This window comes from Phyllobates terribilis, unplaced genomic scaffold (assembly GCF_046119375.1).
Source record: "Phyllobates terribilis strain yellow unplaced genomic scaffold, ASM4611937v1 Scaffold_4__5_contigs__length_816908805, whole genome shotgun sequence".
NCBI lineage: Eukaryota > Metazoa > Chordata > Amphibia > Anura > Dendrobatidae > Phyllobates > Phyllobates terribilis.
Window position 1 is genome coordinate 211,741,680 of NW_027362764.1, and position 20,635 is coordinate 211,762,314.

A 20,635-nucleotide genomic window follows, 5' to 3' on the forward strand; every position below is an offset into this window, starting at 1 on the left:
CAGTCCATAGCTTCATTGCCTTCATCTTGCAGGAACTGCTGACACACTCCAGCCACATGAGGTCTGGCATTGTCCTGCATTAGAAGGAACCCAGGGCCAACTGCACCAGCATATGGTCTCACAAGGGGTCTGAGGATCTCATCTCGGTACCTAATGGCAGTCAGGTTACCTCTGGCGAGCACATGGAGGGCTGTGCGGCCCTCCAAAGAAATGCCACCCCACACCATTACTGACCCACTGCCAAACTGGTCATGCTGAAGGATGTTGCAGGCAGCAGATCGCTCTCCACGGCGTCTCCAGACTCTGTCACGTCTGTCAAATGTGCTCAGTGTGAACCTGCTTTCATCTGTGAAGAGCACAGGGCGCCAGTGGCGACTTTGCCAATCCTGGTGTTCTGTGGCAAATGCCAAGCGTCCTGTACGGTGTTGGGCTGTGAGCCCAACCCCCATCTGTGGACGTCGGGCCCTCATACCACCCTCATGGAGTCTGTTTCTACTAATTTGTGCAGACGCATGCTCATTTGTGGCCTGCTGGAGGTCATTTTGCAGGGCTCTGGCAGTGCTCCTCCTGTTCCTCCTTGTACAAAGGCGGAGGTAGCGGTCCTGATGCTGGGTTGTTGTCCTCCTACGGCCCCCTCCACGTCTCCTGGTGTACTGGCCTGTCTCCTGGTAGCGCCTCCAGCCACTGGACACTACGCTGACAGGCACAGCAAACCTTCTTGCCACAGCTTGTATTGATGTGCCATCCTGGATGAGCTGCACTACCTGAGCAACTTCTGTGGGTTGTAGAGTCCGTCTCATGCTACCACGAGTGTGAAAGCACAACCAACATTCAAAAGTGACCAACACATCAGCCAGAAAGCATTGGTACTGAGATGTGGTCTGTGGTCCCCACCTGCAGAACCGCTCCTTTATTGAGGGTGTCTTGATAATTGCCAATATTTTTCCATCTATTGTCTATTCCATTTGCACAACACCATGTGAAATTGATTGTCAATCAGTGATGCTTCCTGAGTGGACAGTTTGATTTCACAGAAGTTTGATTTATTTGGAGTTATATTCTGTTGCTTAAGTGTTCCCTTTATTTTTTTGAGCAGTGTATTTTAGATGTTGAAACCTGGGAAATAGAAAAGATTTATCTATCATAAGCTTTCTGCAGGATCTCTTGGTGTTGGTTTTCGTGGAAACGCTTCATTCATAGAATCATAGAATCATAGAATGTAGAGTTGGAAGGGACCTCCTGGGTCATCTGGTCCAACCCCCTGCTCAAAGCAGGATTCACTAAATCATCTCAAACAGATGTCTGTCCAGCCTCTGTTTGAAGACGTCCATTGAAGGGGAACTCACCACCTCTCGTGGCAGCCTGTTCCACTCATTGATCACCCTCACTGTCAAAAAGTTTTTTCTAATATCTAATCTGTGTCTCCTCCCATTTAGTTTCATCCCATTGCTTCTAGTCTTTCCTTGTGCAAATGAGAATAAAGATGATCCTTCTACAATGTGACAGCCCTTGACATATTTGTAGACAGCCATTAAGTCTCCTCTCAGTCTTCTTTTTTGCAAGCTAAACATTCCCAAATCCTGCAACCGTTCCTCATAGGACATGGTTTGCAGACCAGTCACCATTCTGGTCGCTCTTCTCTGAACTTGCTCCAGTTTGTCTATGTCTTTTTTAAAATGTGGTGCCCAAAACTGTACACAGTATTCCAGATGAGGTCTGACCAAAGAGGAGTAAAGACCGATAATGACTTCACGTGATCTAGACTGTATGCTTCTGTTAATACATCCCAGAATTGTATTTGCCTTTTTTGCTGCTGCATCACACTGTTGACTCATGTTCAGTCTATGATCTATTAGTATACCTAAGTCTTTTTCACATGTACTGTTGCTTAGCTCTATTCCTCCCATTCTGTATATGCTTTTTTCATTTTTATTGCCCAGATGTAAAACTTTGCATTTTTCCCTGTTAAAAACCATTCTGTTTGTTGCTGCCCACTGCTCCAGTTTATTTAGGTCTTTTTGAATCCTCTCTCTCTCTTCTCTAGTATTAGCTATCCCTCCTAGCTTTGTGTCATCAGCAAATTTAATCAGTTTACCCTCAATTCCTTCATCTAAATCATTGATAAAGATGTTGAACAATACAGGTCCCAGGACGGAGCCCTGTGGTACCCCACTTGAGACATTCATCCAGCTGGATGTGAAGCCATTTACAACCACCCACCTCATTGAACAGAGACGATTCCACTTTCTATTGAATGCAGATTTCAGATAACCGAGATTGATACAATGGCTTTTTTATATCTATTTATACCCAGTTCCACATTTTAAAGACAGATTTAAAGACAAGTTTTTTTTTCTGCTAGCACCTTATGACCCTTTTTTTTTTTGGGGGGGGGGGGGATTTGCCTTTGTGTCAGCCTTTTCTGTCACTGGAAAGAAAAAAAATCTCTCAAGTGCTGACGAAAACCAGTACTTAGCTCCGTAGGAGCTGCTTGTCCTCTGCCATTAATGTTCTTCAGCTGGGATAATTCTGTGGTATTAACTGATATCTATAATCAGCAAAGTAACTGCTTGAAAAAAAATAAATGAAATGAAAGCTTACCCTATGTGACAGTATTGTCTTTAAAGCCAAGCACTCCTCTCTCATATCTGCATTGTTTCATCACGGCTTTATGTGAAGTCACAGGTGGCGGTGGCTTTCTAGGCTGTACTTAATAGGCCATTCAATGGAACATACGCTCATTATAAAATGACAGTTCTAACCAGAATATTCGTCAAGTTAACAATGTGAAGCACATTTGGTTGGTTACAATAGTATATTGTAATCTACATCCATTTTTAAGATTTCCTGATACATCATTTATGATCATTATAGAATACAGCTGCAAATATTACAGATAACACAAGTAAACACAAAATGCAGTTTTCAAATGAAAGCTTCACTGTCATCAATATTTTTCCGGTATGGATAAAAAAAGAAATGACAAAGCTTCTCCTATACTTTGTGCACCCGGCTGTCTACATGCCTTCTGCGCACGTTCGGGAGCCTTGGCTTTGGCTGCGCTCCTGCGCATGCGCATTGGGGTTAACGGCTTGGGTTCGTGTGACGACGCTAGTGACGCCCGGCGGATGCGCCGTTGAGCGCCTCGGCACATATTCACGCCCACTCTAGCAGGGATGTTGGCGGTCACATGACGGCCTATGTGACTGTTTCCCAGGATACTTAAGGTCCTTTCAGGTACCATACCAACATCGCCTCTTGAAAAAGCATCAGTTAGCGTTGTGAAACGTGCGTCGAGGCTGCCCCTTGTCCGCTAGCTGACACGTGCCTGTACCTTCCCTGGTAAGGTTGATGCCCCTTTATGCCTCATTTTTTTTAAACTGTTCACTTTATGATGTATTGACTAATTTTGACTATAGGCATATAGTGTGATTGATTGCCACTCTCCCTATCTGCACTTTACTTTGCGTGGCACTATTTTGATTGGCAAGGTTAGGGCTGGTCTCAGCTGAGACACATTTTACCATATTTTGTATTGTTTGACTACTATTGTCAAATAAGTGAATTAATAAAATGTGTTTTATACAAGCTAAACTCTACTTTCTCCAAGTGTATTACATTTTATTTTAATGCCTATAAGCTACTTTAGCTGAACAAGTATATTTTTTCAATGGTGGAGGGTGGTAAGCAGCTGCGCACATTTACTAGACAGTAGACAAGTACCAAGTAGATAGTCCTCATAAACGTTAGGTAATAAATTATAAAAATATCCATTGAAAAATGTTTTGTCATGACTATTTAAAGGGGTGGTCCAGGACTCACATATTGAGCGAATTGTAGCGATCCGATCTCTACACTGCTTACTTCCGGCCTCTGCTGGAGCGGATATCGGCTCATCAATGGAAGTGCTAGGTGTTGGACCAACACTGATCTCATATGGATAAGTCATTAATATGTAAGTCTCGAACAACCCCTTTAAGTATTTTATTATAATCTTTGAGACCGTTACCTAAATAATTTGCGCTTCTTGAAATGCCCTATTTTTTTTTTTTTTTTTTTCAGAGAGAATTACTTTGAGCTTCTTATATGTAGTCTGTTGTTCATTTACCTTTCTGTGGTCCTCCAGCACTTAAAGAGAACTTGTCTTACTGAAAATGCACTCCAATATTCAAGCTACATTTTATAGAACAATAAAAGCTGAGCAGATTGTTACATAGATTTGTGTGAAAAGATTCCATATAACTTGTGTTTTCTTCTTTTAACTCTGTCCATTTTTGGCTTAGTAGTCAAGTGGGTGGTCCTAGACAGTGACCAATATCTCTTTGTATGCCCACGTATGTAAAGAAGGCTCTCAACCACTTGACTGAAAAGCACAGACTAGGCAGACATGAATAAGTTAAACAAGCTGCAACTGTTCCCAATAAAACTATGTATCAATCTGATTAGCTAATCCTGCTTTTTTAAAGGGAATCTGTCAGAAGGATCCACCCTCCTAAGCCGTCTATATGGGCATGTAGCATAGGAAGCTGAATAAAATGACTCTTTGATGCTTGCGATCCGATGTTTTATTCCAGAGAAATCCATGTTTTTGTTAAGATCTATGTTAAGATCTATGGGCTGGACACTGATCTGCATGATGAGATTATTTTAAATAAAAGGGGGCGTTAACAGTGTGAGACATGTAGATCAGGAGAGCAGACTGTCAGTCATTACATGTCTCATATTGATAACACCACTTTTTATTAAAAAAAAATCTCTGGAGGCAAATTCTTATGCAGATCAGTGTCCGGCCCATAGATCTTAATAGTTAATTTACATATTAAGGATAATGTGGATTTCTCTGGAATAAGAGATCAGATTGCAGATATCAAGGTATCATTTTATTCAGCTTCCTATGACCTACATGCCCATATAGACGGCTTAGGAGGGTTGATCCTACTGACAGATTCCCTTTAACATCTGACTGCAGATTGACAATGTGACGGTTCCTCTTTATGTTATTCTTTTTAATGGATGCTCTGTTATGCACATATTGTTATTTATTGAAGGTCCTCTGCTGCATTACTGCAGGGTTTCTTCTCTATTTCGTCTAGTAAAAGAGAAGATAGTTCAGAATATGGAGTTTATTGTGCCGTGATGCAGTACAGTTCTGTGTATTCAATGCACAGGGATAATAAAAGGGGACCAAAAAATAAAACTAAACCATAAACAAAATACATTGAGACGGACCTCTGATAACAAAGGAACATGTTTGGCAAAGCTACTGTAGTTGTATTATGGTGCCAGAAAACAAGGAGAATAGGAGCTCGGCTAATCTTCCAGGGAACACAAGTAGTGTGGCTTGAGAAATCACTTTGGGATGATAGTCTGCCTTTGTTTGTCTTCTAGCTTTCGGCTAACATTATTCTTTTCCTATTTAATTTGACAGCACGCTCTGTTAGCTCTGAAGTTTATCTTGGCATTTGTGATTCCCAACAAACCATACGACATCCAGATAAAATTAGCCAGACTGGAGTTTGAGTCCATGGAAGCCCTCAAACAGAAACAGGTAAGTGAATAATGTCCCTATCTGACTGTAAGCTAGGCAGAGAGAAAAAAACCTTTAATTATGGAAATTACTTCTACCATTTCGGAAGTGCTGTGTTACGGTGTTGAAGACAAGTGATTTCCATTTGCTTCCTCTGGAGCCTGCGTCTTGTATTTGCTTTTCAGTTCACAGCCCAGACTTGACTGCCTTTATACAGATAAAGTATGTTTTTATTTGGAAAGCAGTTTAATCCAGAGATGGTCACAAAGACGCCAGTTGCTCTGTCCGACAGGTCTTGAAACCAGGCTTAATATAAAAGGGGTTGTCGTAATGGTTCTGTCACAAGATTTCACAATAAGTCTTTTAGACCAAATGAAGCTGGTATACTTGCTTTGAAATTTCATGTCAGAATGGCAACATTCAGGAGGGGGGCCCATGTAAAGGGTGCCCAGCCTTGCATTGGAAACGTTTGATAATAGCCATGTGATTTTTCCTAAGCCACATACTTCCACAACCATTCTCCACCTCCAACAGATAGCTGTTTCTAGGAGGTTTCAGGCACATATGTCGGGGCTCAGGAGATTCACTGACTCTTCTGTGAGGTCTCCTCAACATTTTGGGAGCCTCCTGGACATTTCCGTAGAGTTGACAAGTATGTGTCTAATCCTTTTTGAGTATGTTACCACCTGATATTAAAATTTCTCTCTCTCACTCGACTCATAAATGCTCATCTTAAAGGGTTAATCCAATTTTGTAAGTTATCACCTAACTAGTAAAGACCTAATTCTTCACGACAGTGGTGTCACTTGAAGCTTGAGGGACCCAATTCAAAATGTTCAGCAGAATGCCCAAGTATCATGGGTCTTTAACCCCTTCCCAATGCTGCCAATTTTATTTTTTGCGCTTTGGTTTTATCCTCCCCTTCTTCCAAGAGTCATAACATTTAGGGGACTTTAGCCTGGAGCCATTTGGTCATTGCTGTTGCAGGCAGATGCCGTCTGTATAACACAGCCAGCATCTGCCGCCTGTGAAGCGGCCTCTGCTTCTGAGCTCATTTCGTATACCCAGGCCTGACAAAGGACGTATTACTGCCTCTTCTGTCCATAAGTGTCACGCACAATGTGGGAAAGACTAAGTGCTACATGAAGTGATGAGGGGAAGGAAGACCAAACACTAGGGAAAGAGGGAGTGGAGACCTCTAGGCTGATCTAATAACCTGTCTCCCCTACCGTCCCTATATTGGCTCCTCACCAATCGCCGAAGAGGAAACCTAAGCCCTGTATATCTCTAGAGCTAGGCCCTTGATGCGGGGGTGGGGGGGGGGGGGGCTGAGCACTGGTCAGTCCCCACTAAAAGACAACAAAGGTAACAATTTAGTTTGAGCAGAGAGATGACACCAAACATCCTCCGGAGAGGAAGCTAGCCGACTGCTATAGCTCCAAGCCTTCACAAGGGAAAATGTGAATATCACCGGCGACTCCCTGCAGCAGACTGAGAGTTTATAAACACCCAGCCCAGGTTGTGTCAATCAGAGCAGGAGGGAGGTTGCCGCTGGGTCCAAAAGTGAGAAGGATTCAGAAGACGTCTGCAATGCCAAACGCATTGACCTGCTGCAGCCAGATGCAGAGCGACTAACTGTCACATCTGACACACCTGTGACAGTAAGAGGTTAATAGAATTGGCCTCCTATGTGTCAAATAGATCACTTGGGCCCCCTAAGCTCCAGGCCCAAGTAAAATTGCAACCCCTGCACCCACCATAGTTACGCTCTTCATTACGCCGCAGCTGAGCGTTCTCTTACGTTTCATCTAGTGATGCCGGAGATGTGTAGATACTCCATGTGTCTCACAATACAATTTTGCTTTTTAAAATCGTGCACCCAGATTAGTGCTGAATTTCCTCTACGTGTAGATGATTTACTTTTTATATATATAGATAGATATATAGATATAGATGGTTCTGTTCTTCAGTTGCACAATAGATCCATTGTGTGTACATAGATATGAACCCATGGCCTCAGTGATGCTAAATACTGGGTCACCATGCTTATTAATTCTGCACTTCTACCATCTTGCCTTTTATTGTGCTGTTTTTTCTTTCTATTGTCATGCTTTCTTATTTACTTGCATTATCCTTTGCCTCTTCCTTCAAGTTTCTGCTAAATTCGAGTTCCATCTTATCCATTAAATAAATAGCCACAGGTGCTATCTCGCACTCGGGTACACCCAGGCATAGCAAGCGCTCTCTAGAATTAAGAACGCGTACACTAATGATTTGGGAGCGGTGTCATTTTTCCCTGCTGTACTTAGACAGCCCCTGTCTTTGTTCTTCCCTGCATATTTATTATGTACATTGGCTGGCTGAGAGGGACAATGTGGGAAGACGAGACCTAATTAACACTGCACCTTAGAGAACAGTCAGCGTAGTGTGTTGTGGCCGGTTATGTAAGACTGTTGCTGCGTTGAATGATCTTATTACCCCCAGACGCTAGGCCGTGCTTGGTGCTGCCATGCTTTCCTTGCAAAGGTCTAGTGAATCAGTAACATGAATAATCACTGCTGCTGTTTGCACAGAGCACTAGATGAGTCTCCAAAAACTGCAAATCCGGTTTATTTTCCTTTTATTAAAATTGTCGTCCGTCTTTACACGGTTAAAACAAGACAATATTATGTCCTCTGCTGTCTGATGAGTACGTTGGTATCTCTTTACTTCCCAATCTTCTGGCCCAGATCCTGGAAATTAAATTAAAAGTAGTTAAGCGGCCCCCTTGAGAATTGCAATATGACTCATTTGGATGCTGGGAGTAAAACCAGATCACATTAAATCAAATATAAAGGTCTGATCCCTGGGAGCTGTGGACTGAGCATATCCTGTTATATAATATTTTTCTATTATGGTCTGGTACATACAAGTCCGAGCTATAAGGGGGTGCATTATTTTTTGTTTGGGATTTATATTGACATGACCAGTGTTTAGTGAACTCAATTGTGAGTTATTTTAGAAGACTATAAATGATGATAGGTGACATCAGAAAGGGGGTGTCCAATCATTTATTGCACCTGATAAAGGGAATCTGTCAGCAGGTTTTTGCTATTTAATCTGAGAGCAGCATAATGTAGGAGCTGAGACCCTGATTCCAGGGTTGTGTTAGTTATTAGACTGTGTACTGTAGTTTCAATACAATCAGTGTTTTGTCAGCAGGAGATTATCACTGGAGGACTAGGTCTCACGTGCAGACTTGTCAGGCTAATCTGTGTAATCCCGCCCCTTCTACTGATTGGCCGCTTGCTGACAATGTAGAGTGTACACACTGCCAATGGGTGGTGTGGGTGAGGATATACACAGCTCAGCATTCTGACCACTGCTACATCTACAGCAGAGGAAACGGATTCAATACAAACTACGCTAAACAGTACAGTGGGTAATACATCACTGGAATCAGGCACTCTGCCCCTATATCATGCTGCTCTCAGATTAGGGTAGCAAAAACTTGCTGACAGATTCCCTTGAGGAAGCATTTGCCCTTTAGTAAATCAGACGTTTCCTAAACTAGCATGCTTTGTATTAAGAACAGGGTACTTTACTCCTCTCTTAATAACTCTCCCTCAATGTATTTTTATTGTACAGGTTGTTACAGCTATGGGAATTTTACTCACTATTTTGTGAGGCTTATTGAAAGGTGTAATTCCTTTTGAAAAAAAAATATTGTTCTATACAATTCTCAAATCGGCTTTCTGTATCAGTTTATTGCGTTTTTCAAGATTTCAGCTTGCTTGCATTCAGTAGGTACCTTCATTATTAACATCCTGTGGATAAAGGGCATTACCTTACAGCTAAGGGAATTGTGTATTCTAACAAGCCGTTCACCTGTACATATATCACATGAACAAGACATATTGCTGTCCACAGGAAATAACAAACGAAGGTGCTTTTGAGGAATTGATTCAGACAATATATTGGAAAATAGTCGGTTTAAAAATCCTTTTGTGCCCAGCGTCTCCTATGTGATGCATGTATACTAACCTCAGTGTCTCCTATGTGATGCATGTATACCAGCCCCAGTGTCTCTTATGTGATGTATGTATACCAGCCTCAGTGTCTCCTATGTGATGCATGTATACCAGCCCTAGTGTCTCTTATGTGATGTATGTATACCAGCCTCAGTGTCTCTTATGTGATGCATGTATACCAGCCCCAGTGTCTCTTATGTGATGCATGTATACCAGCCCCAGTGTCTCTTATGTGATGCATGTATACCAGCCCCAGTGTCTCTTATGTGATGCATGTATACCAGCCCCAGTGTCTGTTATGTGATGTATGTATACCAGCCTCAGTGTCTCCTATGTGATGCATGTATACCAGCCCTAGTGTCTCTTATGTGATGCATGTATACCAGCCCCAGTGTCTCTTATGTGATGCATGTATACCAGCCCCAGTGTCTCTTATGTGATGCATGTATACCAGCCCCAGTGTCTCTTATGTGATGCATGTATACCAGCCCCAGTGTCTGTTATGTGATGTATTTATACCAGCCCCAGTGTCTCTTATGTGATGCATGTATACCAGCCCCAGTGTCTGTTATGTGATGTATTTATACCAGCCTCAGTGTCTCCTATGTGATGCATGTATACCAGCCCCAGTGTCTCTTATGTGATGTATTTATACCAGCCTCAGTGTCTCCTATGTGATGCATGTATACCAGCCTCAGTGTCTCCTATGTGATGCATGTATACCAGCCTCAGTGTCTCCTATGTGATGCATGTATAACAGCCTCAGTGTCTCCTATGTGATGCATGTATACCAGCCCCAGTGTCTCCTATGTGATGTATGTATACCAGCCTCAGTGTCTCCTATGTGATGCATGTATACCAGCCTCAGTGTCTCCTATGTGATGCATGTATAACAGCCTCAGTGTCTCCTATGTGATGCATGTATACCAGCCCCAGTGTCTCCTATGTGATGTATGTATACCAGCCCCAGTGTCTCCTATGTGATGTATGTATACCAGCCTCAGTGTCTCCTATGTGATGCATGTATACCAGCCCCAGTGTCTCCTATGTGATGCATATATACCGGGCATTTTAGCTGTTTACTAAAACATATTCAAGATACAATTATATAATCAATATGGGCTTAAAGCGCAGAGTCTCAGCTTTAATTTGAGGGTATTCACATCCTAATTGGAGTAAGGATTTATGAATTACAGCTCTTTAATATGTAGCTGCCTCTTTTTGAAGGGACCAAAATTAATTGGACAATTATCTTTAATGGGCAGCATGGGTGAATAACTAAGTAGGAAGGAAGGTGCCCTGAATGGTTTGGCCACACCAAGCGTGCACCCTGTGCTTGGACAGACATGTGCTGGCACACTTGCTTTAAATTTTATCCTCCTTTTTACAACCAAAAAACATAGGTCAGTGCATGTTTGTAAAGTGCTTATTATTGAAAAATTGATCTCCTTGTAATCCAACACCGACCCCTTTTCTTATTTAACAAAGAAGAAACAAACCATAAACAGTTTTGGTTAATATGAGTTACTGATTTTGACCTTGCTTTTCTTTTGTCATAAAATTGGAGTCTACAGTAAAATTAAAGGTCATAGTAAATATTTTGCAATCCTCTTTCAATGCCAGGGGCAATATGTCACTATTCTGAATCTTCACTTTGTATGTAGCTTGAAAATAAATGTACAGTAAGAGAACCCCAACTTCCTTTTCAAGTATCCTGGTTTTAGATTCTGGATGTTCTCGTGGCAGAATAAGGATCTTGCTAGTATACATTGAATTATTTCATATTATGCAGCTGTATCAGATGAGAACATAATATTGCCCTTCAAATTCCATATAATGTTTATATTTAATTTGATTCCCAGGTGTATTAGACTTTGCATTGTCATGTGAATGAATGTAGGAAGAAACAACAAGAATGGGGAATCTATATATATTCTGTGCAGACATGGCTGGGAGTTCATTGCTAATTGACTGACTGGAATGCCTTTTATTGCCAGTTATATATTTATATATATTTTTTGTCAGAGGAATCATTTTTCTTCATAAACCATTAAAATCTAAATTGAGCTCCGCTCTTAAAATGCCAAACTTGAAATTGACTAAAACTTCTATGGGTATTTCCATCTAAGATCATGACATATCCACAGGATATGCTCTAAATATCCAATAAATGCGGGTCCCGCTTCTGCGAATTCCATCTGTTTGCAACATTGGGGTCAAATGAGGTGACCACGTGCTTCCATTCAGAGGCTGAATAGAGAGTTGGGTGCACATCTTTCTATTCACTTATAAAGGTGCCCACTCCCTAGTCTAAATTGACCAAAAATGTACAAATGAAGCCATAATGATATACAGTTATTGTCTAGATCTTGTTTAAATGAACATTGCTTTTAGCAATACATCAACCATTACTTGCTCAATGTACTTAAGCATTGTAAAGTCATGCATTTTTTTATATACCTACTTTTGTTACCTTATTTTGCTGTTTCAACGCCCAATTTATGCTCCTTTAAAATCTGCTTTCAACTGCTGCTGAGCAAAGATTCATACACTGTGTTCAGTCTATGTACAGGAATTTCCCTGTCTGAGCCTCTAAGTTCCATAACCTCCTACTTAAAGGAATTCCCTTATACAGACTGTTAGAATATAGTGTACAGTTGAGAGCAGGTTCTAAAGGAGCACACACATTGAAACAGCACTGTTGCATAGGTTGATTGGGGGATAAGGAAGCAAAATAAGCTAATGAAGTGTATTACAAAAAATCACAACTTTGAAATGCCTCGCGGATAATTAAATACTCTAACCCCTTCCCGACATCCAACTTACACATACAGCACATCAATTACGGGTGTATGGTGTGAGCTCAGAAGCTACGGTCACACCTTACACGGTGCACATACATAGTAGAACATAGCCAGCACATGGCTCTAGCAGCAGCAATCAGAGCTAGCGTTGATCGCTGCTGTCTAACCTCTCTGACAGCTGCTTTTAAGTGGGGCATCCATTCCATAGAAGTGTATGGTAAAAGTGATCAAACGATCATACCATTGCTTCAAGTATCTAGGAGAACTGTAAAAAGTAAGAACATTTTTTGAAAAAGATATAAAAGTACATTTTAAAAACACAAAGTTTGAATCGCCCTTCTTTTCCCAATATAAAAATAAGAAATTAAAAAGATTTAATAATAATTTGGTATTGCCAGATCTGCAAAAATCCAATCTATTAAAATATTAATTTATTAAAATATGTGAAATGCTGAAATGTAAAAAAAAAACAAACGCAAAAACTAAAGAACAGATTTACTGTTTTTTAGTTGTCCTACCTCTTCCAAAGTGAAAAAAAGGCAATCAAAACATAGCAAAAAAACCAAGTTCTCTCACAGGTCCCTCAACCAGGGCTGTGGAGTCGGTAAGTCAAACCCCCAAATCCTCAATTTCCCTAACTCCCACCACAGCCCGGCCTCACTACTGAGCGTGTACATAAAGTGCAGCACAGATTCATCTCACGGCCTCACTACTGAGCGTGTACATAAAGTGCAGCACAGATTCATCTCACTGCCTCACTACTGAGCGTGTACATAAAGTGCAGCACAGATTCATCTCACGGCCTCACTACTGAGCGTGTACATAAAGTGCAGCACAGATTCATCTCACGGCCTCACTACTGAGCGTGTACATAAAGTGCAGCACAGATTCATCTCACGGCCTCACTACTGAGCGTGTACATAAAGTGCAGCACAGATTCATCTCACGGCCTCACTACTGAGCGTGTACATAAAGTGCAGCTCAGATTCATCTCACGGCCTCACTACTGAGCGTGTACATAAAGTGCAGCACAGATTCATCTCACGGCCTCACTACTGAGCGTGTACATAAAGTGCAGCACAGATTCATCTCACGGCCTCACTACTGAGCGTGTACATAAAGTGCAGCTCAGATTCATCTCACGGCCTCACTACTGAGCGTGTACATAAAGTGCAGCACAGATTCATCTCACGGCCTCACTACTGAGCGTGTACATAAAGTGCAGCTCAGATTCATCTCACGGCCTCACTACTGAGCGTGTACATAAAGTGCAGCACAGATTCATCTCACGGCCTCACTACTGAGCGTGTACATAAAGTGCAGCACAGATTCATCTCACGGCCTCACTACTGAGCATGTACATAAAGTGCAGCACAGATTCATCTCACGGCCTCACTACTGAGCGTGTACATAAAGTGCAGCACAGATTCATCTCACTGCCTCACTACTGAGCGTGTACATAAAGTGCAGCACAGATTCATCTCACGGCCTCACTACTGAGCGTGTACATAAAGTGCAGCTCAGATTCATCTCACGGCCTCACTACTGAGCGTGTACATAAAGTGCAGCTCAGATTCATCTCACGGCCTCACTACTGAGCGTGTACATAAAGTGCAGCACAGATTCATCTCACGGCCTCACTACTGAGCGTGTACATAAAGTGCAGCACAGATTCATCTCACGGCCTCACTACTGAGCGTGTACATAAAGTGCAGCTCAGATTCATCTCACGGCCTCACTACTGAGCGTGTACATAAAGTGCAGCACAGATTCATCTCACGGCCTCACTACTGAGCGTGTACATAAAGTGCAGCACAGATTCATCTCACGGCCTCACTACTGAGCGTGTACATAAAGTGCAGCTCAGATTCGTCTCACGGCCTCACTACTGAGCGTGTACATAAAGTGCAGCACAGATTCATCTCACGGCCTCACTACTGAGCGTGTACATAAAGTGCAGCTCAGATTCATCTCACGGCCTCACTACTGAGCGTGTACATAAAGTGCAGCACAGATTCATCTCACGGCCTCACTACTGAGCGTGTACATAAAGTGCAGCACAGATTCATCTCACGGCCTCACTACTGAGCATGTACATAAAGTGCAGCACAGATTCATCTCACGGCCTCACTACTGAGCGTGTACATAAAGTGCAGCACAGATTCATCTCACTGCCTCACTACTGAGCGTGTACATAAAGTGCAGCACAGATTCATCTCACGGCCTCACTACTGAGCGTGTACATAAAGTGCAGCACAGATTCATCTCACGGCCTCACTACTGAGCGTGTACATAAAGTGCAGCTCAGATTCATCTCACGGCCTCACTACTGAGCGTGTACATAAAGTGCAGCACAGATTCATCTCACGGCCTCACTACTGAGCGTGTACATAAAGTGCAGCACAGATTCATCTCACGGCCTCACTACTGAGCGTGTACATAAAGTGCAGCTCAGATTCATCTCACGGCCTCACTACTGAGCGTGTACATAAAGTGCAGCACAGATTCATCTCACGGCCTCACTACTGAGCGTGTACATAAAGTGCAGCTCAGATTCATCTCACGGCCTCACTACTGAGCGTGTACATAAAGTGCAGCACAGATTCATCTCACGGCCTCACTACTGAGCGTGTACATAAAGTGCAGCTCAGATTCATCTCACGGCCTCACTACTGAGCGTGTACATAAAGTGCAGCACAGATTCATCTCACGGCCTCACTACTGAGCATGTACATAAAGTGCAGCACAGATTCATCTCACGGCCTCACTACTGAGCGTGTACATAAAGTGCAGCACAGATTCATCTCACTGCCTCACTACTGAGCGTGTACATAAAGTGCAGCACAGATTCATCTCACGGCCTCACTACTGAGCATGTACATAAAGTGCAGCACAGATTCATCTCACTGCCTCACTACTGAGCGTGTACATAAAGTGCAGCTCAGATTCATCTCACGGCCTCACTACTGAGCGTGTACATAAAGTGCAGCACAGATTCATCTCACGGCCTCACTACTGAGCGTGTACATAAAGTGCAGCTCAGATTCATCTCACGGCCTCACTACTGAGCGTGTACATAAAGTGCAGCACAGATTCATCTCACGGCCTCACTACTGAGCATGTACATAAAGTGCAGCACAGATTCATCTCACGGCCTCACTACTGAGCGTGTACATAAAGTGCAGCACAGATTCATCTCACTGCCTCACTACTGAGCGTGTACATAAAGTGCAGCACAGATTCATCTCACGGCCTCACTACTGAGCGTGTACATAAAGTGCAGCACAGATTCATCTCACTGCCTCACTACTGAGCGTGTACATAAAGTGCAGCTCAGATTCATCTCAACTAAAAGCCTAAATACTTAGATCAGGAATAGAACAGACATTTATAGGACATTTCATAACTTTCCCAAATTCTTATGAAAACATTTACAGCGCATCCTGCATTGCACTACTGTAACGATTTATTATATATATTAGGAGTCTGAGTCTGTCCATTTTATACTCGCACCGACTCCGGCTCCACAGTCCTGCCCTCAATGGAAAAATTAAAACAGATCTGAATCTCAAAAAATGGCTACACAAACTTTTTTTTATTTTTTTTTTTACAAGGTTTAGAATTTTTTTCACCATGGAAAATGAAAAGAAACTACCGTATATATTTTTGCCGTTGCTATAAACCTACTGACCTGTAGAATTATCGGCATGTCATTTTTACCACACGTTGAATGTCAAAAGAAAAAAAAAAAAAAGGCAGAATTGTGGGTTTTTTTCGCCATTTCATCACTTCTGGAATTTTTTTCACATTTTTAAATGTGAATGGTGTCATCAAAGCTCCAAAAATAACCTCAGGTGGTTATGGAAATAGAAAAGTTAAAAAGTTATGACTCTTGGAAGAAAGGGTGGAAAAACAAAAGCACACGAAAATGAAATTGTATTTGGCTTAAACATTCATGGCTGCCTTCAACAACTGTAGTGGCCAATATCAATCAAAAATGTGTATGGCTGCATAAGTGAAATGAAGGTTTATCTAATGTGCATTGCCACCAAAATGGAATTTGTTTTAAAAATGTGATTAGTTTCATTGTTTTTGTGATTGTAGGTACTGTAGACATAAGTCCACCAAGTTCATCCTATAGCCTAACATTGATCTTAATTCTTAATTTCTTCATTCAAATTTCAAATCACAAAATTAGTATGTCATTCTTTCTCACAATTATCACTTCCTTGAACTCTCTAGAAGGTCTCTTCAGCTGGTGATTAATACGATAAGAACTAGTAGACTGAAAGCAACAATGGTAGACTGTAACATCTAATAAATACTGTTCATACCATAAATGATAGTGTGAATACCATAATATATGGGCATATCTATTGTTAGCAGCAGGGTTCGCCGCTTGCCTATTGAGACATTTTCATAATTAGTAAGACAGAAAACAAAAGATTCATCTAATTAAATCTATTCTCCTTGAATGTTGATTAAAAGGAATTCAAAACTTCTATCACGGCAAATATTAGACACAACCACCAGTTTATTGTGGGCCTCACTGGTGTTGCCAGATCTATAAAGATATGTATTAACCCAGGGATGTCAAACTAAATACAGAGTGGGCCAAAATAAAAAAACGTGGACAAAGTCACTGGACAACCTTGATATGTTTTAACAGCCCTCCACACAGTATAATGGGCCTCACATGGTCCTCCACACGGTATAATGGGCCTCACATGGTTCTCCACACATGATAATGGGCCTCACATGGTCCTCCACACAGTATAATAGGCCTCACATGGTCCTCCACACAGTATAATGGGCCTCACATGGTCCTCCACACAGTATAATGGCCCCACATAGTCCTCCATACAGTATAATGGGCCTCACATGGTCCTCCACACAGTATAATGGGCTTCACATGGTCCTCCACACAGTATAATGGACCTCACATAGTCCTTCACACAGCATAAAGGGCCCCACATAGTCCTCCGTGCAGTATAATGGGCCCCACATAGTCTTCCATACAGTATAATGGGCGGCGGGCCAAATATAATCACCCGGCGGGCCATATTTAGCCCACAGGCCAGAGTTTGACATGTGCCTCTTAACCTAAGAAAAAAAAAAATTAAATTTAGCAAGAAAACATTTTTTTTATCTATGATATGTGTCTAAGTAATAAAGTTATATACTAATATCATTATACAAGGACAAATATTATTGTACTGTTATTGAACAATACGCAGTATACCACTGCCAATAATACTACTATATAAGGAACAAATAGTACCGCCATACCATGACCACATATTCATTCTACATAGTGACCGAATAATAGCACTATACTATTATAGTGACCATATAAGAGTTTCAATGCAATTTAATCTGGTTATTCACAGGTAATTTTTTTTTTTATTAACATCACTTTCCTTTTTCTTGTCCTAGACGGCCATGTGCACTTCTTCCAGTCTTTGTCCGTGCTTCTATAACAGGCTTCTTTGACTCCCCTGTTGTACCACACATTAATATTACCCCCTTTTGCACCCCACCACTACAGTTAAGGACCTAAAACTGTAACATTGCTGCCTTTGCCTCCATAAAAGTGCTCTTCTTGGTGGCCCACATACAGTAGTTGTTGCCCTTTGTCCTCCTTACACAGTGATGGCCCCCTCTCTGCCCCATACCTAGCAGTTTATCCCTTTCAGCCCCCATACCATAGTAATGTTCTCCTTTTGTTCACCAGACTTCTACTATTAGTGCCTCTTTTGGTAACAATGAAAACTACCCCCTATCCCACAAGAATCTGTTAGTCTCTGTTCCTAATATCTGAAGCATGACGCCGTGCTGTCATCATGCAGCCGGTGCTTGGACATTTTATGTCCTTGGATTGTTGATGTTGTCTTCAGCCTCCTGACAAGTGAAAGTGGTGGGCTTAGAGCCCATTACTCTCTGAACCACCATTTTTTTTTTTAACTGAATCTGTGTTCTAAGGACATTGATACAACTAAAAGCAGCGTTTGCTTGGTTTTCCGTGCTGTCACCGCTTTCCTTTCGATCCCTTCTCTGTGCCACAGTAGTCATAATGCCACTAACACAAGTAGCGGAACTGATTTTTCTCATTTTGGGGGAAAGATTTTCAAATATGGCAATAAAAATGAATAAAGGTTCCCTGGTTCAACGACACATTTCAGTAATTATAACTTCAGGGTTGGACATACCATTGGTGCAACCTGTGAAGTTGCACATTGCACTAAGCAGGTGGAATTATGCATTATGATGAGCTAATTGGACTTGAAAGGGTCCATATACTGCTCAGACTGTGTCCGCCACTACAAAGATTGTAATGTCTTTTAAGCGCCCCAATCCCAGGCTTCTTTTAAATTATTTCAATGAATTACCTACTATTACCTTCTCTGGTTGAGAGCTCCACAGACTCTGTTTTTACAGTAAAATGGTCCCATCTATGTTTATGTAGACACGGTCTTTCCTCCCGGATGTCGGAGCTGTCTCTCCATCTATATCCAGTATAAGTCCTTGTTTATTGTACTATTTTTCTCGCTCTTCTGTTCAGCTGTAATTTAAAAGCAAAGTTAACAGAGGACTAATATAGTTGCATGGGTTCATGAGGGTCACATGCTGGTGTGAGCCCCCTTCCCTGGTACAGTTAATGTAGCTCTGCTGGATAACCGGTCTGGAGCAGGAACCTGGGGGATGTTTTATGAAATTATATATAAAATTCTAGGTTATGAGGAAGGATCTGACAGAGCAGTTTAAAGCCTAAATGCCCAAGGGATTATGGCCAAGACCGTAAATATCAGTTACATAATGACTCTGAGTTACATAAAAGCCGTCATACAAGATAAGACTGCCAAGTGTAAGCTTGCAAATTAGAGAAGGCAGTGATCTGAATTTTCCCATGCTTTCAAACTTTTGCAGTGTAGTCATTTAGCTAAATATTCATTATAGTAAGTGCTGGAATTGAATGGGAACTGATTTCTGGGTTGTGTTTTTTTAGATTTAACATTGTGAAATGAATTACTGTGTATAATCCTGTGCCTAGTATTTAGTGATCTTTTAATAAAAATATTCAATTTTTAAAGCCATAAATCAAAATTATTTAGGTTTCTGGGGTCGGCAGGAAACAGAATAATATAACACATTGAACTGTGGTAAAATAAATCAATAAATAAATTCAGAATTGGAGGATTTCCAGATTTGAAAAGGAAGTTGTATAGAAGCAGAAGAGAACTAGTGGTACTGGAAGCCTCAATGAACAGCAATAGAGTTGAGCATTGTCCTTGGCTGCTGATCCCCCAGCACAGCCATCATTTCTGTACCTGGCATTCTGTGCAATTCTTGCACCTACTAGGCCCCTTGACGTACACCATGACTCTGAATGAGGCCTAATGACTAAGCCTCATGTAACGTCATGACATTGCAGGGCAATGACATGAACGAGGATGCCGGCACAGGAGTGTTGAATGCCCTGGAATACCATGCATTGGAAGCCAGACCATGGCAGAATCGTTCTGCTCCGTTCTAATTGGTAGTACTCTGAAGTAATCCATCAGCGAGTGATAAATTCACTTGCCGCTCTCCAGAGGGGAATTGAAGTATTACAGGGTAATGCAGATCAGGTAATTTACTATATATTTTTTTATTTTTTGATATATAAACCACTAGCCTTACCCCAGATGAAGCCACCTCCTGTGGCGATACGAGTAAGGTCCTCTTTCTGATATGATGCTTTTTCTATTCGCCAATTCAACTGGTGACTATGCATATGGCACTTTGTTGCACATATCTATTGCTTATTTTCTTTTATATACTCTTTTGATACTGCATTATTTATTGTCTGTACATGTGCATTGCACCTTTCTTTATTACTGAATACTACTTGATATCACTTGAGGGGATTGTCCATTCATACTTCATAGAATCATAGAATAGTAGAGTTGGAAGGGACCTCCTGGGTCATCTGGTCCAACCCCCTGCTCAAAGCAGGATTCACTAGATCATCTCAGACAGATGTCTGTCCAGCCTCTGTTTGAAGACGTCCATTGAAGGGGAACTCACCACCTCTCGTGGCAGCCTGTTCCACTCATTAATCACCCTAACTGTCAAAAAGTTTTTTCTAATATCTAATCTGTGTCTCCTCCCATTTAGTTTCATCCCATTGCTTCTAGTCTTTCCTTGTGCAAATGAGAATAAAGATGATCCTTCTACAATGTGACAGCCCTTGACATATTTGTAGACAGCTATTAAGTCTCCTCTCAGTCTTCTTTTTTGCAAGCTAAACATTC

General features: G+C 41.6%; 1 protein-coding gene across 1 annotated transcript in view; it reads left to right on the forward strand.

Annotated features, from left to right (window-relative positions):
• ANO10 (anoctamin 10) overlaps positions 1–20,635 on the forward strand; it is a 353,685-nt gene that overhangs the window by 219,532 nt on the left and 113,518 nt on the right. The window contains exon 12 of the mRNA XM_073678048.1: positions 5,429–5,548. Coding sequence (XP_073534149.1) covers positions 5,429–5,548 — 120 coding nt within the window. The remainder of the gene's footprint in view (positions 1–5,428; positions 5,549–20,635) is intronic.